General features: G+C 42.5%; 1 protein-coding gene across 5 annotated transcripts in view; it reads left to right on the top strand.

Moving 5' to 3' along the window:
* The window catches only part of LOC135918190 (mitochondrial amidoxime-reducing component 1-like), a 43,486-nt gene extending 22,445 nt beyond the window's left edge, over positions 1-21,041 (top strand). For all 5 annotated transcript variants that reach the window (XM_065451865.1, XM_070539168.1, XM_065451864.1 and 2 more), the window contains 5 exons: positions 464-611; positions 3,558-3,704; positions 3,770-3,831; positions 20,685-20,756; positions 20,836-21,041. In XM_065451865.1, coding sequence (XP_065307937.1) covers positions 464-611; positions 3,558-3,704; positions 3,770-3,831; positions 20,685-20,756; positions 20,836-20,980 — 574 coding nt within the window. In that variant the 3' untranslated portion in view covers positions 20,981-21,041. The remainder of the gene's footprint in view (positions 1-463; positions 612-3,557; positions 3,705-3,769; positions 3,832-20,684; positions 20,757-20,835) is intronic.
* The last annotated feature ends 281 nt before the right edge of the window (positions 21,042-21,322 follow it).

Below are 21,322 nucleotides of genomic sequence, written 5' to 3'. Positions count from 1 at the left end.
ATTCTGGAATGTAGCAACACATGTATGTTTGCTTTATCATTCATTCGCAGTTGTGCTTGTCGTCTACACAGCCTGGCATGTCCTCATGTGCAGTATGGGACACTGGTCCTCCATCGCTCCAACACATAAATGCATGCACATAGAGAGGAAAAGGGATGGACAGACAGACAGGAATTAAAATGTGGAGGAGTATGTCAGGCCAACAATGCCTCCGGCCTGCTTCTTCAAGTATGGGGAAGGGCAATGAATAGGAAAGAGAGGTTATGAAGATGATAATACCATAGAACACACACACACGAAATAAATCTAGGCAGCATATTTCTCATGAACCTTTTCTCAGAATGATGCTTTGTAGAAGTAAAAAAAATTTATACACCTTTGTATTTTGTACTTTCTATTAAATTGAAGTTGCTGACTGTTGTCACCTTGCAAAGGCCATGGCTCTGTAATGTTCTCTGCACAGAATGCGGCAATTCAGCTACAATGCTGTGGAAGTGTCTGAAGAAGCATCAAAGTGGTTGGGGGAGTACCTCCAGAAAGATGATATTCGTCTTGTGAGAGTAATTCTTGACCAAGAAACACTTGACCGAGGAAGGAACTGCCCAGTCTCGGTACGACACATTCGTTTTATATGCACGTTCTTCCTTTTGTTGTGATGATACTACAAGAATATGATGCGGCTTGCTTTCAGTCAATAGCAGACAAAGCACTCAATAGCAGACAAAGCAGCAGCCCTGCCAAACCCTGGAGGGTAGGCAAAGACGGCTTTGCTAAAAAAAAGAAAGGTTAAAAAAAACTGAGTTGTATCAAGAGCTGTCTGGCTAAGAGTTAAAATTTCAATTGGAAAAAATAAGCAGTAAGTGCAAATTTGTCTTGCCAAAAGTTGGAGAGAGAAAATAAAAAGGTTGACCAAATATAACATATCTTAATATATAAAGAAAAAGCTTTCACATTCATCTACGACTGTTAAGGAGTTATTAACAAAGGAAAGAAAGGGAAAAAAATAATAGTTGGTGCAAAGGATATGCATTAGCTCAATTCTGACAAGATGTAAGACTATAAATTTAGCGCTGCTGTTTGTCCTTAAAACGGTGAGGCATTCTATTGTTTATGCATAAATTAACACTTTCAATACTGATTTGAGGTTCTTTGCCCATTAGGGTCCCTTTCTTTGTCTCCCGCAGGTTTTGTAAGAATTCAGCAACCCTCTTAAAAATGGGTAGAAACATTTGAAATCTTGTTATTCCATCTCACCAAATCTTCAGTGCAGCAAAAGCTGCTGGTCTTGTCTGCCAACCAAGAATTACGTTCAGGTGCCTTTTTCAAGGAAGAAAAATTATGCAGATCCCACGCATTGCGGGAATTTGTGTTAATGTGAATATGTGCCGCACAAATTATGTGATAAAATGTCTTAACCTTTTGGTTTGCTCACTTCCGCTATATGGACTTGCAAAGAGACCATCAGAAGCAGACTGATGCATACTCTCTAGTACCCGGTCTTATATAGCATGACTGTGACGTGAATCTCACCAATGCCATGTGTAGTAGGTCACGTGACTCCACCTCAATACATTAGCACAACGAGAATGAGGAAACTCCTGACACATGTATGCAGCAGATAATTAAATGCACTATCTGCTGTGTATAAGCGAGAATTCTTGATTTTGTTTGCAAACATCAGCCTGCAACTGGTTTCGCAGGAGTGGTGATGCTGTAATTTCGGGAATGCTTAACACCACTTGAGAGTACAAAACACGGTTTGCCACCATAGAGAGAACGAGGAAACACATGCATAAGATGCCACTGAAGTAGATGCAACATCTGCAGGGTGTTGCGCGTGGGCCAGACTGTGCCGATCCTGAAAGCTGTGCAATGTGGCATAAAACGTCTCAAAGCACCAATTACCACTGGAGAGGGATGAGAGAAACTGGCATACTCTCACTTTTATATTTGTTGCTATGTGATGTGACACATGCACCAAGCATCTAAGAGCACAAGCTTGCACAAGAGAAGAACTGGTAAGGCACGGTTGTTATTCTGTTTAGCTATGTTTGTGTCTGTGGCCTTATGTGTAGAACATTAATTGGGCTGCTGCATGCGACCCTAGTTCAAAGCCAATCATCGGTTACATAGTTTCTTTATTATTATTGAGGCTGCAATTGAGGCTACCCGGCTAGACCTACGAAGAAATTAACACGGCAAGCTGGGCGAGTTGGTGATTGAACATGTTCCTATGGGTGCACTTCCTCTCGTCTTTCGTCTGGGTTGCGCTGCCCATCCATAGGAACATGTTCTATGAAGAAAGCCTGGAAATCAATCCTAACAATGCTTCGCATTAAAGATGAAGGGTTCACCCATTGTGTGCCACTTATCAAGCCACGATTTTTTCTTTCAGCTAGCATTTTTATATGAGAGAATTGGCCATTGACAATGGACAAGACATCACTGTAGTCCACAGTCCTGATTCACTGAAATGACGAGTATCTTTCATCACACTGTATGGAGTTACTGAGACACTGTATGGAGGGATCTTTCTCATGAGTCTTGTTATTATGTGGGTACTTTGTTGAAAAATATTTTAGAGCTTATTATCGTGTAGATGTGCTCTCTAAGGTCCTTAGGACTGTACTCAGCTCCAGAGAGCAATTGTCACAGGAATAAGTATGAACTCTAGACTTCGCTTTAAAGGGACTGACAACCAATTTTCATGGTACCTAATCTTTTTAATGGAATGGAAACCTTACCAGTCAGAGTGTCTAATCATGGAGTGTTTGCACAGAAAACGCTGTGGAACATTTTTTATCTGAATTTTTCCATCTGCAGTGAGGATGTGCTCGTTCATTGGAAACATGGTGAAAACGGTGATTGGTGAGCGCAATAGCGATTATACACTGGCATTAGTGGGAGACAGGCGACAAGTGTGGCTGTAACTGTGAAAAAGTATTATTTTGTTTATCAAGTTGATGTACCTGTGATTCATGTTATAAAGTATTTCTGCAATAGCTATGTGTTTTCGTGGCTTCCTGTCCAACTGCTTTGGTATTTAACCAGTAGGAACGAAACCACTGCAGTTGAATCGAAAATGGAACGACGCTTTTTACATATGATATGCAGTTCAATGATTTGCTGTAGTCATGCGTGCGCTTTTGATTTCCAAAGCATAGAATAAAGTGGAAGTGCCTATATATAGAAACTGCAATTTTAAACAATAGTTATGTACTTAATGACAGCCGAGTTACGTTCACCATCAGGCCTCACCACTTACTGGTTTTTAAGACTTTCTTTGCCAATTTAAATTTATAATTCCTACTTAAATCGTGAACGGCATGCTGGATCCTATCACTATAAATCATGGTCATAACGCATTCTGGCCAATTGTCAGTCCCTTTAAGTATTTTCTCTCACTGCTTTAGACGCATGCACAAAGAAGCCATATAGACATTGTCTGGTTTACATGGCTCACTTATAGCTTTCTCTCTTACAAAGAAGTTAAAGTCAAATCTGCATAGCACATATTAAAGGCCACTCTGCATCTAACATTCACAATTTGGTTTCAGTTGGTCTGCCATGATGAATCAGCATTTCATGTGCTGTCCAAAGGTTCACTTGATGACTTATGGTCGAAGCTTCCTGCAGGCAGCAACATTGGACGGAAAAATTTTCGACCTGCCCTCTTTATTGATAAGTGTGAAGCCTATGCAGAGGTAAGTAGATTCAACTTGAATATTTGTTGACGCAAATGTGCTGAAGCTGTGTCTGATATGTGTAGGACCATTGGGGCCGCATGAGGATTGGTGATGCAGAAATGGCCTTATCACATCGCACCACAAGGTAATAAATTCATTTCTGTAGATTTCTGGGCTCATATATATATATATTGTAATGGGAGTCTGGTGCCTTGAACACAGTTCCAAGCAGTACACAACACACCCAAATCACGGCCCTTACAAAAACCAAATCTTCCCCTGACCTACTGCTGCTCTATCCTTCTGCTTGCCCTTCTCTTCCTCTTCTTTAACTTGCGGCATTCTTCGTTACCATTACACTCACCACACCCTCTCCCCTCGAGTTCACACAGGAGTAAGACAGGAGTTCAGTACAGGTTTCACGAGGGACGTAAAGCTTCATCTGACTGGCATGAGTAGGAAAAGTGTGTTTACAATGGCTATCATCAAGTTCAGGAATCGTGTCTAAACGAAACATCACAGGACCCAGAGCTTCCACAACATAAAAAAGGCCAGAAAACATTGTAAGAATTTTTCACAGCACTGAGGTAAACGCAGCGCCCGTCAAACCATGACTAAATCGCCTGGTTGGAAAGAATGAGCAGGACTTTGCTGTGAAGACGTATTGAACTGCGCTTGGTGGTGCAGAACTGCTAGCCGAGCTCGGAGGCGAGCCTGGCGCAGGGTCTCACGGAGTCTACTTTTGTGGGGTGCTCTTGCGGAGACGTGTCGAAGTCAAGAATGTGTTCTTGCGGTAACCTTGGTGTCCTCCTGTAGAACAGCTGAAATGGCGTGGCGTGAGTGACTTCCTGTCAAGACATGTTTAGAGCAAAAACTGCAGCAGCGACGTCGTCGTGTGTGGGACAGATGTAGAAAGAAATGATGTCTTTTATGGTGCAGTTTGTGTGCTCGACTTGTCCATTTGTTTGTAGATGTTGAGGGTATGCTGCAGCATGTTGTATTTCATGTCTAGACAAGAAAGCTTTGAAGGCACGCAACATAAATGCATTCCCACAGTCGAAAATCAGTAACTTCGGCATGTTATGCCAGAATACGAGGCACTCGTTAATAAAGAGAACTTCTACCCACTTAGTCAGGTAGTCTGGGGCCACAATGAGAAACTTGTTGTCATGCTTGCTGTAAGGAAACGGGCCCATGCGATCAATGTCCACGATATCAAACAGTTCGTTAGGAGGGGCAATTTGTTGTAAGGGCAGAGGTTATGGGTTTGTAACGACCTCACAAGCTTGACAAATGGTGTGGGATGACACGTACAGGTAGACATCAGCGCGCACGCCAGACCGCCAAAACCTTTCTTTAATGCGAGCCAGAGTCTTCTGCTGACCCAGGTGGTCAGCAGGCACCACATGTAGTTACGATTCACTTCCTGTACGTTGATGATAAAGGATGCCACCTCGGACTGTATAAGCTGATGAAAGTCTCTTGAGGTGGCACCTAGGTGTACTGGTATCACCAGAGAGGCACCGGACCGTGCTACAGATTGTGGTATCCTTTGATTGTGCAGCTTGGAGATCAAGTACTACAAATGCCGGCGCAGAGTAGTTGGTAACGACAGGGTTGCGTGAAAGCTAGTCGCTGTCTTGGTGACAAGAACCACTACAATGAACGACCATTAAGCTGTAGTCTTGAAGTTTGAGGGCCCATTGGGCAAGTTTGGCTTTTAGATCTTTTTTTGTTTAGAGCCAGTGCAGTGCAACATTGTTAGTTACTAAAAAAAATGCTATTGTTGCTATTGTTGCTAAATGCTATTGTAAATTGTTAGTTACTACTAAAATGCTTGCCGTAGACGTAAGGCCGAAACTTCTCAATGGCCCAGACTGCTACAAGGCACTCAAGTTCTGAAGCATGGTACTGACTCTCTGATTCGCTGAGGCAGTGACTGGCATAGGCAACAGGCTTCTTGTTCCCTTTGGAGTCATATTGTAGAAGAATCGTCCCAAGGCCAAGATCACTGGCGTCAGTGTATACGATGCTAGGGGCGTTCTCTTGATAGTGTGCGAGTGTCAGTGGAGTCGTCAGGGCCGCCTTAATTAATGTCCTGAAAGGCTGATCCCTGATCGAGGCCCCAATGCCACTCCCGATTTTTTTTTCAGAAGTTCATAGAGGAGTGCAGTGTGAATGGCAAAGCCAGGGACGAAATGGGGGAAGTAGGAAGCGAAGCCCAAAAAAAGCTTTTAACTTGTTTGGCTGTTGTAGGAGCCGGAATGCTTGCTAAAGCTTGTAGCTTCGAATGGTCAGGGCTGCTCCCGTCGGCACTCACAACATGACCCAAGTAGGTAACTTCTTAATAGCCGAAGAAACACTTTGAAGGCTTTATGCGGAGCCCATCATCATCATCGTCATCATCATCATTGAGAGTGCGCAAGACAAGCTCTAAATGCCTTTGGTGTTCGGAAAACATGGGAGTGTAAACAATGATGTCATCCAGATAAACCAACGCCATTTCCCACTTCAAGTGTTCAACGACCCGGTCCATTAGTCGTTGGAACGTTGCAGGTGCATTAGAAAGCCCAAAGGAAGGCGGTGATAAAAGCAGTTTTCTCCACGTCATTCTCGTCAAGCCCCACCTGCCAGTAGCCAAAGAAAGGTCGAGTGTAGTGAAAAATCTGGCCCCTTGAAGCCTATCTAAGGCATTATCGAGGTGGGGAAGGGGGTATACATCCAACTTGGTAATACTGTCTAGGTGGCAATAGCCTACACAAAATCGCCTAGTGCCATCCTTCTTTCTCATGAGAACTACCAGGGGCAACCAAGGGCTGAACGAGCGAGATATGATGCTGCGCTGTAGCATATTTTCCACTTGAGTTGTAATTTCAGTGCGTTCAGAAGCAGAAACACAACAAGGGTTGTGCCAAACGACTGCATGGGAGTCAGTGTTGATTTTGTTATGAACAAGAGTAGTACAGCCAAGTTCGCTCGGTGATAATGCCAGTCACTTTCGAAATTTCACCAGTAATGCTTGGATATCGGACTACTCAGATGATGTTAGGTTTGGGCCAAAATGGAAAACATTCCAGTCAACGGAGTCATCACCACTCTCTAAAAAACTACTGTGTGTAACGCGGTTTAATTGCAGAGCCAGAAGGATAAACAGGCAGGTCTGTTGGTCGAGCATCAGGAACCAAGTGCGCGAACTCTATCCTCGAGCGAGGTGTTCACAATGCACCTGTCTTCTTCGCTACAAGTGTTGCACTGTTGCGAGGACGAAGCAGGGCTGAATGGCTGTCTCAGACACCAACACAGTTTCAGAGTGTAGACACAGTGGCCTGTCTGGTAGATTGAACACCAGGACAGCAAATGCAGAAGAGGAGCGCAGTAAAGAGTGTAGGACGGCAAATTCATTGCCTAGTCGCAAGCAGATAGGGCAGTCAACAAAGACATCCGCATCTAAGCATGTGTCCATGTTGCAACAAACAGGTACCCATGCAGCAGAAGACAAGGTTATAGTTACCGTAGATGTTGCCAGCACAGGAAAAGAAAGCGGTGGTGGTGGGCAAACAAGTTCGTTTTTGTGGGCCTTCAGTAGAAGCACAATCATTAGCACACATATCCATGTTGAGAAGGCACATACTCTCGTACGAAAGTAAGATGAATGCTTATGCAGTGATGAAGTGCTATTTCTCAGAAAGGAGCGAGCTCCTGCGGCCGCATGGCTGGCCAGCTTAAAGATAGAGCGCACACACGAGGACAGCACTTGATATGCGTCTGCGTTGGCTGCCAGGCCTGGTGCCAGATCGTGAGGGAGCGATCCTATTATGTACGTGGCATGGGTAAAGTCCATGCGTACGCCCTGTGTTGTGCATCAGTTGCAGCCCAAAATTAAGGATGTGCAGAGGCTGTGCACCACAATGAATAGGACACACTTTTTCCGAAAGCAGTCACAGTCATCGAGATTTCTCCAAGGGATGGTAGACTAGTTCCATCAGCTAGGAGGAGGATGGCTGGTGCGACCACAGCCATTTTCAGATGGCACTGAATGGGGAGCAAATTTGGTGTGATGAAATTCAAAGCTGCACCGGTATCCACTAGGGCTTCAATGTTTTCTGGTGGCGCACCTAGTTGGACTTGCAACATGGGCATACCTGTAAATGGGCCCAGTGACAGGAGAGGGACCTGATAAATTATGTGGGGTCCTGGCCTGAGTGGCCCGCGTTGAAGTTTTCTGATGAAAGGGTACGACGCACACGGTCTCAGCTGCCATGGCTGATCTTGTTGCATTGATAGCAACGCAGTTGGAGAGCGCTGATGGTATGCATTGGAGCGACTGGCTTAGCCTGCTGATGCTTGTTGACTTAGAAAAGAGTAGGGTGGGGTACTGCAGTAGAGTGTTTCACTATGTGAACCTCCAAGGCAAGAGCTAAGGTAGTGTGAACTGTAGACGTGTGAGTGAGGCGGACGAACCGTTAAATGTAGAAGTCAGTGATGGCGTCGATGAAGGCTTTGGTAGCAATGAAGTCGGTGGTGGAGTTCGGACAACCAGCCAGGGCCTTCCAAGACAGGCATTCGACATGAGCAGTGAGCTCTTGCAGGCTGTAGTGGTCCTGTTGCATATGGTGTAATTCTGTGCTACAACTACATCATGGAATACAGGAAGGGTAGTGAAAATGTCGTGGCTGATGCACTCTCCTGGCTGCCCATACAGAGTTTCATCCGCGATACTACCGAAGAAGAATTTATATGTCTCTTCTCCCCAGTAGTTGCCATGCAAGAGCTTCAAGAAGCAAGTGCCGCTGATCAGGCTATCTCTCAAGTTAAGCAGTTTACCACTACTTCTTGGCCTGACAAGAAATCCTTGTCAAAAGACCTGCTACCTTACTTTCACATGCGATCTGAACTCTCTATTGTTAGAAACATTCTGTGTTGGGGTGACAGGATTGTTGTGCCGACAACTTTGACACGCCGTCTTATGGGTCTGGCTCATGAGCCACACCCAGGAATTAGTTGTACCAAAGCCTGTCTCAAAGAGTCGTATTGGTGGCCATACATGGATAATTGCATTGAAGAACTTTGTGCACATTTCTAACCTGCCAGTCACGTGACAAATCAGCATGTACATCTGCAGCTCCAATGCAAACCGTCACTCTTCCCGAGAAAGCCCGGGAAAAAGTCGGTATCGACATTGTGGGACCTTTCATGCAAGCTTCAGCCGACTGCTGTTTTGCCATTACAATTATTGACTATTACAGCAAGTGGCCAGTAGTGGCTTTCGTATGGGATGCGACCACGTCTACAGTGAGAAAATTCCTACTTGAACTTTTTACGAGAGAAGGATGTCCACGTAGTATCGTATCCGATCATCGACCAGAATTTTCTTCACCGAATTTTGGAGAATTTCTCACAGACCACGGAATCGTGCATTACAACTCTTCTGCATATTACCCGGAAGCTAATGGTTTGGTTGAAAGATCTAACAGGGTATTAAAGTCATATATGCAATTGGCCCTTCGATGCTTGATTACCTGCAAACATATCGCTGTACACCTCATGCGACTACTGGTGTTGTGCCCGCTTTTCTTCTTCATGGACGCCAACCTCGAACCAGATGGGGAGCTATCTCCACAGTTTTCTGTGCCCAACAAATTTATTGAAAAGCGTGGAACTGCCTCTTACCTCTTGGAAGATGGGTGTGTGTGGAATGCTTCCAGATTAGTGGCTGTTCACCGTGAAGCTGCCAGCAAAATGAAATTCGGTTCCTCTGCTCTCATGAACTGGTCACTGGCATCCGATTATTCAGCTATTGCAGCTGTAAATCATCCATCACAACCTGGCCCATCAAGTGCAGATAACTATGAAAATGCACCCCTGAACCCTGAACCACCTGCTGCAGACTGCACACAACCAGCTTGATTTAATTTGCCAGGATGTGAGGCACACATGAGGAGAAGCACCTGTGTCAAGAAGACACTGAAGAAGCTGCACGACTACGTTAGGCAGTAATGGACTACCGTTTTTTTTTGTAAGGGGGGATATGTTATACAAGGCGTCGCTGCCAACTGCAGCACCGTTAGAAGGCGTGTGCTAGGAGCTGCCTGAAAGAGAGAAAAAGAGGATAGAATAAATGCTGACAGACTAAGTAATGTCTTCATTGATGTTGTATTGAATACTATGCACGATACAGCAGCGTCACTCGCTAAAAGTGCATGGTCCATTCCAATGACAGTGTCAGCATAGATTGCGGCACCAATGCGAGCGAAGGCATCGTACTGGGGGACGTCTTGCTGTGGGTTAACATGACTGCTGCCGCCAAAATGTAATGGGAATCCAGTGCCTTGAAGGGGATCTAAGCGGTACGCGACACACCCAAACCTCTGTCGTTCCAAAAACCAACTATTCCCCTGGCCAACTGCTACTCTATCCTTCTGCTTGCCCTCTTCTTTCACTTACAGCATTCTTCATTACCGTTACAATATATATACATATAGAACAGAGAGACGAAAATGACATAGAGGTAATGAATGAAACCGTAACTAGGCTGGCCTCAGAAGCAGCAAGGGAGGTAGGGCACCAAGGCATCCAGTAGGTTAGCTCTCCCAATTAATGAAGGACCTAATAAAGAAATGACAAATAATGAAAGTGTCCAACTCAAGAGATCAGATAGAATTCGCGGAATTGTCAAAACTGATCAACAAGGAAAAAGTAAGAAATATTCAAAACTATAACGTGAGAAAGACAGGAAGCAGTAAAATAATGGATGGAGCATGAAATCAGCGAGAAGAAAACTTGGCATAGGACAAGCCAAGATGCATGCACTGAAAGATAAGCAGGGTAATATCATCAGCCATTTCGAAGATATAGCAAAAGCAGCAGAGAGCAGCAACGCTACCTCTATTTGAAGTATTAATGAACAGGATACAGAGGCTCCTTCTATAGCTAGCGATGTGGTTAGAAGGGCCTTGCAAGACATGAACTGGGGAAAAGCGGCAGGAGAAGATGGAATAACAGTCGATTTAATCAAAGATGGAGGAGATACGCTTGAAAAGCTTGCGGTCTTTTATACAAAATGTCTCATGACTTCAAGGGTTCCAGAGAACTGGAAGAATGCCAACATTATACTAATCCACAAAAAGGTAGACGTTGAAGAAGTGGAAAACTATAGGCCCATTAGCTTACTTTCAGTATTGTATAAAATACTTACCAAGCTAATTTCCCATAGAATAAAGGCAACACTTCCATCAACCAAGAGAAGAGGCTGGCTTCAGGAAGGGATACTCTATAATGAATCACATATATGTCATCAGTCAGGTAATCGAGAAATCTGCAGAGTACAAGTTCAAGTTTTATTTATCAACGATGTCAGTTTACAAAGAATTGTATACAAAATTAGCACTACACAGGGAGCCCCAAAGTTAGAAACTGTCAGGGGGACTCCCATACATGAACAAAATTAAAAAAAAAGATAAGAGATACAGATCAAGCTTTGGTTACGGTGACTTTACAGACAATTTGATAAAATAAGGAACAGTGCGAAAAAACAAGAAAATATAAAGCTGTTTTGTAAGAAAAAAATTGCAAAGAGAACTTCTGTAGTGAACAAGCAATGCAAATTTACAATACTATAAAAATAGGAGTAATGTAACATGTAGTGTAATAGCCAAGTCAATGATGATTACAATCACAAAAGTCTGTTGTTAGGATGAGGAGAGTTGCTGCATAAAATATTTCTTAACTTCATTCTTAAGTATATGCTCTGTGGGGGATGATTTAATGGTATGTGGAACAGAATTCTACAGTTTTATTCCTGCAAATATGGTAGTGAACTTACCATAGTTTGTGCGCACTTTAGGTAAAAGACGATTTTCGAGTTCAGAGAACCTAGTAGTGTTAGTATTTGCAAAAGTTTCACTAACAAAGCCATCTATATGTGCAACATTACAAAATAACTTATAGATCACTATTGTTAACTTTAACTGAAAGAGCTGATGAAGAGGATGAATGTTTAAACTGCAATAAAGTGGCGTTGCATTGGATAGAAAATGGCTGAAAGTCATGAGACGAAGCGCCTGATTTTGCAGGCATTGAAGTTGGCTGAGGTGAGCGAGGTATGCGTTTCCCCAGGCTGATACAGTGTAAGATTAATAACTGTGAATGTGTGCATGATAAAGGGAATGGATAATGTGCGGCTGAAAATGTGAGCGAGTTTTGATTATGGTGCGTATTCCAGAAGAAATCTTACGGACAAGTGAGTGCGCATGAAGATTGAATTTCAGATGCCTGTCTAAAACTATGCCAAGAAACTTTGTGCTATCAGATATTGGTATTAAGTTGTTTTCAAGACACGCAGATGTAGATTTCAAAATTAGTGTCGGGGAGGAATGAAAAACCATAAAAACCATTTTTAGCGGATTGATGTGCAACATGTTCTGTCTTTCGACACCAGGAAGTTATGTTATGCAGATCAACGTTGACATTTTGCTGTAGCTCGTTGACATTATTAGCGCAAGTAAAAATAGTCGTGTCATCTGCATATAATGTACAGTCAGTAGTGGTCATAACATTAGGTAGGTCGTTAATAAATTGTAGAAACAGCAGCGGGCCAAGGATCGAGCCCTGAGGAATGCCTTTATATATGTTTTTAGCAGATGAGAGTTTGCCGTCAATCTGAACAACCTGAGTGCGATTGGTTAGGTAGCTAGAAATAAGCTGAAGTGGCGCCAGTTATGCCGTAAGATTCAAGTTTATGTATTAGGATTTTGTGATTAATGCTGTCAAAAGCTTTTGTTAAATCTTTAAATACACTTCCACCCAGCAAGCCTTTGTCGATTGCCTCCTTGACTTTATTGGTGAAGGTTAGAAGCTCAAGCTCAGTTGAGCAACCCTGCCAAAAGCCATACTGTTTAGGTGATAGTAGATTAAATTTTGCTAGGTAGGATGATAAACGTGTATGAACTAGTCGTTCAATTATTTTACTGAAAAATGAATGAATACAAATAGGCCTTTAGTTATTCAGAAGTTCACAATTGCCTTTTTTGTAAACAGGTGTTATTTTACTAACTTACAGATAACTGGGAAATATGCCTGCTTTAAACATTTTGTTAACAATATCTGTTATGATAGGAGACAGTTCATTAGAAGCCAACTTGATACGAGATGGGTGAACAGAGTCTAGGTCAGGTCCAGTAGACCTAAGCAAAGATATAACATGAAGAACTTCCTTTGCATTCGTAGGTCGCAAGTAGAAAGAATGAAGATGACGAGGCAACGTAGGTAATGGGGGATCTGTTTGAGAATCGCAAGTACTACTAAAATACTCACTGAAGGCACTTGCGATATCAGCTGGGTGGCAGTACGTTTGTGTCTGAGTTTTTATTTTTGTTAAATGCTCACGACATTTATTATTTAAGAATTCGTTGATGACCTACCAGTTGCACCTCATAATATTGCCATTATTCAAAATCTTGTTCTGAAAGTAATCTCGTTTAGCACATTTAAGTGCGGCTGCAAGTGTGTTAGAATATTTTTTTAAACGAGATTTAAGTTCACAGTTAAATGGCTCACAAATTACCCTATTGTGTAGCCGATTTTTCTTCAAGATACATCGAAGTAGTGCGCTCGTGACCCACAGTTTTCGAGGGGGAGCTGAAGAAACGAGTTATGATAGATGTAGTAGTGCAATTATAAATGCAGCGTGTAACTTCAGCCAAGAACAACTGATAAGCCTCTTCAGCGCAAGATTCACAGAGTACTGCAGTCTAGTCATTTGACTGTATCATAGAGATAAATTTTTGAGAATCAAAATGTACTTTCTCTTTCTTTTCAGTCGATTTAGAATTTTCAGTACCTAAATTCAAAAATATAGGGTAGTGGTCAGTTATGCTGTACTCGGTGACTACTGCTGTATAATCTATAGTAAAGTTGGTTAATATGTGATCAATTAACGTATTAGATCCTGGCATGTCACATCTAGTTGAAGAAGCAATCAAAGAAGCAAGGCCATAGCTAAGAAAATACCCAAGATAATCAGAACATGATGGAATATTTGGGTCGATAATGTTTATGTTGATGTCTCCGCAGATAATGACATTTTTGTTTTGGTTTGCAACAGTGTGCAACAACTTTTCAAACTGTAGACAAAACTCGAGAGTATGACGATGGTGAACGTTAAATACACGCTAACTCTGTGCTTCGGCCATCAATTGAAAAAACACTCTGATCAAATTCTAACCATATAGACTTGCAGAGCAAATTAGAAAAGGAAAGATTATTGCGGCGTTTGTTTGGCAATGACGAGTTAATAAATATGGCAGATCTGCCGCCGTGTGGCGTAGCGCAATAGCAGTACTCTGCATTGTACTCTGGTAGCGCATATAAATTTCTATCGTCCAGTGACAACCATGTCTCATATAGACAGATAAAAGAAAAGTTGTGATTAATTATAGAAAGAAATGCTATGAGGCTCTCATAGTTCTTTTGTAGACTACGAATATTAATATGTATCAGCGATAACTTGGGAGTTTCATCACTGAAATATTTTTGAAGATCCTGACAAGAAAACATTCTTGCACAGGTTTAAAATATGCTGCTGCAAGCACTAGTAAGCTAGGCGAAAACAGTAAGATCACCCGCACTATAGATATGGTAGACACGGCTGTCATTTGTCTTTCGCGCCTTGATTGTGCAGTGGTCTGTCCAGAGGTGTTTCCAGCCCCTTGCTTTTTTCACTTCAAGAGCTTGTGCGAACAGCCGCTTTCTTTCTTGCGTGAGATGTTCGTTTACATCTAAGGGATTCTGATCCTTTTGTGGAAACCCAAGGGTCGCAGTGGTCAAGTGAGCCTTCTGTGCCTTTTTCACAAACTTAGTTTTTTTTCATGGGAGCAAAAGTGTGCAATAATATTTGTTTCTGTTTTGGCTGGTACACGATGTGCAGTATCGACATCCTCAGGAGTGATTTTGCATCCTATAGCATCACCCATAGACTGAACAACCGCAAGACAGCTTTCACCTTTAGGTGCAGGGACACCTTTTATTTCTACGTTATTTAGTTGGGAGTACTGTTCCAGTTCAGAAACCCTGTGTGACAAGTGGCCATTTTCATCTTTCAAAGCCCTGTTTTCAACAGCAAGATCAGTATTCTGCTTGTTAACTGTCTCGAAAAGTTAATTGAACATGTTAAGGCTGTCACGTATCACAGAAACCTCAGTGCGTAAAGCGTCCATTTCTTTTGCCAACTCAGCATTGGTCAGCATTGTGTAAACAGCATGCAATTTGGCAGCAGCGGCAGCAGTATACACAGAAAAGTACGGCTGGAAAGCAAAGGAAAATAAATAAGACCAACCTGTGGCAAAAGTAGGCGTAGATTAGCAACTTGCTCGCGACCGCAACCGCTGCTGCCAAAAGTGAGAGATAGCGCCAATGATGCCTGCTTATATGTTGGAACTTGGCCAGTAGAGGACAGACGCAGCAGACCAGTCACTGTCGGAACGCGGTGGTCAGCTGGGCACCGCACGTGCAGAGGGGACAGCCTTTCCTTGCTTTGGCTCGTAGATTGTTCTGCATATGCTATCAATGCAATAATCAACGTCTCTATATGGCTTTCATAGAATATGAAAAGGCATTTTATTCAGCAGAGATAACAGCAGTCATAGAGAGATTACGTAATTAAGGAGTACAGAGATTGCACAGCTACTTTGGTTCTCCACAATAAAAATAGAGAGTTACCTATCAAGAAAGGAGTCAGGCAAGGAGATGCAATCTCTCCAATGCTATTCACTGCATGCTTGGAAGAAGTATTCAAGCTATTAAACTGGGAAGGCTTAGGAGTAAAGATCGACGTCGAATATTTCAGTAACCTTCGGTTTGCCGATGACATTGTTCTGTTCAGCAACAATGCAGATGAGTCACAATAAATGATTGAGGACCTTAACAGAGAAAGTGTAAGAATGGGGTTGAAGATTAATATGCAGAAAACAAAGATAATGCTCAGTAGCCTGGCAAGGGAACAAGAGTTCAGCATCGCCAGCCAGCCTCTAGAGTCTGTAGAGGAGTATGTTTACCTAGCTAGGTCAATTGCTCACTGGGGATCTTGATTAAAGAAGGAAATTTACAGAAGAGTAAAAATGGGTTGGAGTGCATATGGCAGACATTGCCAGGTCCTGACTGGAAGCTTACCACTATCATTACCACTATCAATAACATGCATTGCTGCATTTCTGTGTTTCATTATTCTCAATGAAAATTATTTTATTAGACACTGTATATATTTTGATGACTTTTTTTCGTATGCTATAATCGAGTTCACTGCTTGTAAATAATCTAATAATGTACTGTGTATGGTTTTGCTGCCTGCCAGGCTCTGCCGCTCCAGCCTTCATAGGCTTTGGCAGGCCTGTATGAATGTACTGATATCATTATTGGAAATAAAGGTGTTATTATTATTATTATTATTATTATTATTATTATTATTATTATTATTATTATTATTATTATTATTATTGAAAATAAATGTGTACAATCGATGCATTCTGCCGGTGCTAACATATGTGGCAGAAACATGGAGGTTGACAAAGGAGCTTGAGAACAAGTTAAGGACCGTGCAAAGAGCGATGGATCGAAGATTGTTAGGCATAACGTTAAGAGAGAGGAAGAGAGTGGTGTGGATCAGAGAGAAAACGGGGATAGCCAATATTGTAATTGACATTAAGAGAAGAAAAAAATGGAGCTGGGCAGGCCATGTAATGCACAGGTTAGATAACCAGTGAACCATTAGAATTACAGAATGGGTGCCCCAAGAGAAGGGAAGCGCAGTTGAGGACAGCAGAAAACTAGGTGGGGTGATGCAATTAGGAAATTCGCAGGCACTAGTTGGAATCGGTTGGCACAGGACAAGGTAATTGGAGATCGCAGGGAGAGGCCTTGGTCCTGCAGTGGACATAAAATAGGGTGCTGATGATGATACATATAGCACCACATATCAAAAGTTGTGTTTCAGTAACCTGAATAGACCTAACTGTTCCTCAAACCTGTAATATTTTATCCAAAGAAATTACTACTAAGGCTATTTTCACTTCTTTCATATGAAACATTCTTTGGGATGATACATGATAACAGGAAATGGGCACCAGCCCCCTTTTCTCTCCACATGGCACCAGGCTCTTCCACTAGTATGCTAGTAGTTTGGCATTTATTAAGGCAGTTGTGTTTAAGGATTCTGTCAACTCTGGAACACAAATACCGCAATATGTATCCCGTACCATACTGAGGGTACTAAGCTGGAATTGGTTGGCATGTGCTTTGGTGTCGCCAGTGGGAAATCCCTGCGCAGTTCCGCCACTTATGGGGCCATGATGTCATGTCAGCTATGGCTGGAATGCCACGACAAAAGAGCATTCCTTCTCAGACCCTTCCTGAGCATAAACAGTGTAGCAAAATCTATGGTTTGTGTCAGCCAATCAGAAAAGATAACCCAAAGAGGGGCTTTTTTATTGTTTGTCTCTGATCGCCCTCAGTGCGTCATTGACTGAATGGAGACATCACGGAAGAATTGGTGGTGCTCAAGGGATGAGCCCTCCTCTTCTCTCTGAAACATGCAGCCAGCTCTCATTACTGATTGGCAGGCACAAGCTGTAGCTTTTGCTGCACTACATGGAGTTGGTAAGACGAAGTATGTATACAAGTTTTGGGTGAATGGCGCTCAAGCAAACCTTCATGTCAGGAACGAAGAAAGGAAATCACGACCTACTGAACTCCAGGCCTGCATAGATGTCCCTTGCCTAGCATGCCTGGTCTAGTTCAACTGTTTTGCTGCTAGGGACAGAACATACGGGTAGAATGATGCTAGGTATAACCTGTTCGCTGTCGTCTGCTTCTGTGAACTGTTCCAATGCTCATGCTTCCATCTCGGCAGGCACAACACCCTTGTATCGGTGGTGAATGAATAAATTAACAAATATAAAAACAAAATTTACGGATGTCTTGCATTTGAATAGTGAAATTATAGGTGGAGGAGTGGCACAAGAAAGGTAAACAACGAGCAGAGGTGGCAGCTTGAATGCTAGTCGACGTAACGTTCCCTTTCCTAGACTTTGTAAGGGACTGAAAAAATTGTTTTAAAAGATTTATAGGATAAACTAGCTTTTTTGAGTTGAATACAGATAGCTTAATGTCAGAGATGACGTTAGGATTTACTGCTGTGTGCTGTAATGAAAGGCAGAGGATGTTGTAAAAGTATTCACAAATCATTCCTGCATCTGATGTGTGCAAGAAATTGATCAAGTGTGTTTCAATGAAAGGTGAGCATAGCTTTTTGATATTGTTTGATATCTAGGTGAGTTGAAAGCCTGCAACAGCGATCCCAGTGCTTTAAAATTTGCTGCACTGCAGGCCTTGTGTTACGGAATTATTTTCAAACTGCAAAGCTAGCTTTTCTGCGTGGTACAGCGGCAGCATAACGGTAGTGCAAAGGATACGTACGCAGTAAAGCCATATGGGTAATTTTCTTTTTGAACTCTCGACACATTCTCGGGAAACTTATAAGAGTTAAAATGAGTGGTAATCATTCTGTTGTTGAACAGTACGGTTGCTTCAAGCTTCTAAAAAGCTAAACTTTTGAAACTTTTGTAACTTTACAAATTCTCTAAGCAACTTGACTTAATGTGAAAGATCTGTGCGGTTCGCCACTACATTAAAAAGCCAATAGGAGCGGCTAATAAACGCTGTTTTATAGAGCAGCAGACTGCATGCACATAATTTTTCAGATTCGAGCAGTCGACTTTTGGAGCCAAGTGACTGATCAAAGCCTTGTGACATCACTGTCACTGTGTTTGCAAAAATTATCAACTATGCAAGTGGTTTGTCACAACACAACAGCCACCGTGGCCATTCTAAATACAATGCCGCCTCAGTCAACTGTAGAGTAGCAGACGAACAGGTCATACAAGTGACACCAATAGCCAACGTTTGAATGAGAGTGGGTGCAGGCAACTCCTGTAGAAGTCGGTGATCTCTGCAGGTCTGGAGTTCCAGTAGGTTGTGGAGGAAATGCCTTGCTGGAGCACGTCACCGCTACACTGCGAAAGAGCGGTTGCTTGTAACCACTCTTTGACTAACAAATGAAAGAAGCCCACAAACAACATGATGCCACTGTTAATTATTCAGGAATAGGATGAGGCTACGACAGAGAGATAAGGCCTCTCACCAATGTGCTTCACAATTACATTTGACAGCGGCTACAGATAAATACTTCACCAAGCATTTCATTCGGTGCTTATTCGAGTTGCGTGCAGTGTGTGTGACCAGTTTAGATGACATGCTATGTCCGAAGGGTGTCTGGTTAAGATCGGTACATCGAAAGCCAAGTAGAGACGTTTGACGAATCGTCATTAAATGCTCCCGAGTGGACGTCCTGACAGGAATGTTCCCTGGACATTTGTTGTGCCATCGTCACTGGCACAATTTCTAAATTTACTTGATAAGTTCGGATACCTTACAAGGAACGTCAGACGGATATCGCACTTGGACACGTTTTGACCCACGCGTAAAAATTCACCCTCCCAGCTGGCTCAGTTTTTCAGTTTTCTGATGTCCAAAGCTATCACATTTCCAGCTCATGTGTACACTAAGCCTCTTTTCTGGTAGCATTGAGTTTGAAAACTTTATTTAGTTCAATATGCTATCTGTGCCAGGCGGAGATGGCCTTAGAGAAGGGAACAGGCTATTGCACTTGGCTGTAATAGTGTGCACACTTGACATATTTTATGCTGCTGCCTGGGCGTTTTGCTCTACAGACAGTGCATGCTACACATTGAGCTTGCTGTTAAATTTGACTCCTGGCCAGATTCCTACTGGCATGGCTGGTTTTTCCCTTACAGTGCCAGTTGCCAATGGAAACTGGTAGTATGAGGGATAAGAACAAAAATTACGAAGTTTAACATAACAAAACTGCACAATAGGTTATGATGGATGCTGTAGTGGAGGGCTCTGGATTAATTTTGGTCACCTGGGGTTCCTTAACATGCCCTCAAATCATGGTACACAAGTGTTTTCGCATTCTGTCCTCATCGAAATGTGACTGCAACGGCCAGGAATCCAACCCGCAACTAGGTGCTCAACAGTACAATGCCATAGCCATTGAGCCACCTTGGCAAATCACACCACTTTGGAAGAGCAAAACAAATATATTTTTTTCAACATTCATGCGCCCCAAAAGCTGACAACACTGTCTGCCAACCAGAAAATGAACAAAAATAAATATAAGGAGACATTGATTGCTGATCTCTTTTGTAAACAAACGGGGGATTTTACACATGCCTCCTGCCTTCCTACCACACTACGTAGCCATTTTTTCCAACTTTTGTTAGTTCTAATGAGTTTAAGTTAAACTTTTTAAGCATCCTTGTGATGCTTGAATGAATGAGATGTTAGTGTACGTGGCCTAAACCTGTGCTCCAAGAAAAGTTTGCACCCTTTGGAGCTTATCTTGTCCCGACATTAATCGCCATCTATCTTGCATGCCTTTACTTTCTTTAATTCTGTGCACCCGGCAGTGCCAGGTCATGAACGGCATGTACGTTACGAGTGTTACATGGCATCCTTGACAGGAAAGTAGCCAGTGCAAGGTTTTCAGGAGATAAAACGCAAGCAAGACAGATGGCGATTATTGTTTGGGGACGAGATACACACCAAAGGAGGTAGTAATTTTTTTATAGAGTGTGACACAGTAGGAACTATAGGACATCTTCGCAATGGAAACATATTGACATTCTAAAAACAGGACGCGTATTTACACCATGTAGTTCAGGGAATTTAATAGTTGGCATGCTCTTGTGGCGAAGCTACTGCATGGTGACAATAGCACTGCAACAGTTGGGAAATTCAGCAATTTTTGCCACATTATATCTTTGCATTTTTGGTGTATAGGTATAGGACCAATACAGGACCAATTTGAGCTCGTTGCTTTGCTTAGATACTCATTTTCCAGTCTCAAACGATGACTTTGCAAAACAGGTGCCTTGTTACAACTGTTGATCAAGATACCGGTGTCAGGACTGACAAGGAGCCCCTGGTCACGTTGCGGAAGTAAGCACATTGTGCTTTCCATATTCAAGTGATGTTCTTGCTGGAGTGCATTTGCTGTGACTGCCTCTTTATGTTGCAGGTACAGAGTGGACAAGTCACCTAAAGGAATTCAAAAGTATACGCATCAACCTCTGTTTGGTATCAGCACCTATCACATCAAAGATGGCAGGGTTAAGGTTGGAGACACAGTATATGCAGTGGTATCACCAAAGCCTCTTCTGTGAGAATGCAATCCTATAAGTCTGCGCTGTTGTGTATGTGATTCTGTCTGCTGATTTTAAATGCTATAGTAGCTTCTTTCGTTTAGTGGTGTCATGCACTTATCTGGAAACTTCTGACACGAAATCATGGATGCTTGCTTATCAGCATGACCTTGTTATTGTGGTAATAGGGCCTAGTGTTCATTAATGGAATTTCTTATGTTATTTACAATGGTGACTTTGTTATTACTTTTGTTGATACTATCTGTCTATGGTTTGCTTCTAAGTCTCAAGTTGAAATTAGACCTTGTAATGCTGTCATTGAATGGAGGGGGGGCATTTTAACATGGTGGCTGGTTTGATTAA

The sequence above is a fragment of the Dermacentor albipictus genome, chromosome 1 (assembly GCF_038994185.2).
Source record: "Dermacentor albipictus isolate Rhodes 1998 colony chromosome 1, USDA_Dalb.pri_finalv2, whole genome shotgun sequence".
NCBI classification, from domain to species: domain Eukaryota; kingdom Metazoa; phylum Arthropoda; class Arachnida; order Ixodida; family Ixodidae; genus Dermacentor; species Dermacentor albipictus.
The sequence above is the reverse complement of the archived record's forward strand: the minus strand, read 5'-3'. Positions and strand labels throughout refer to the sequence as shown.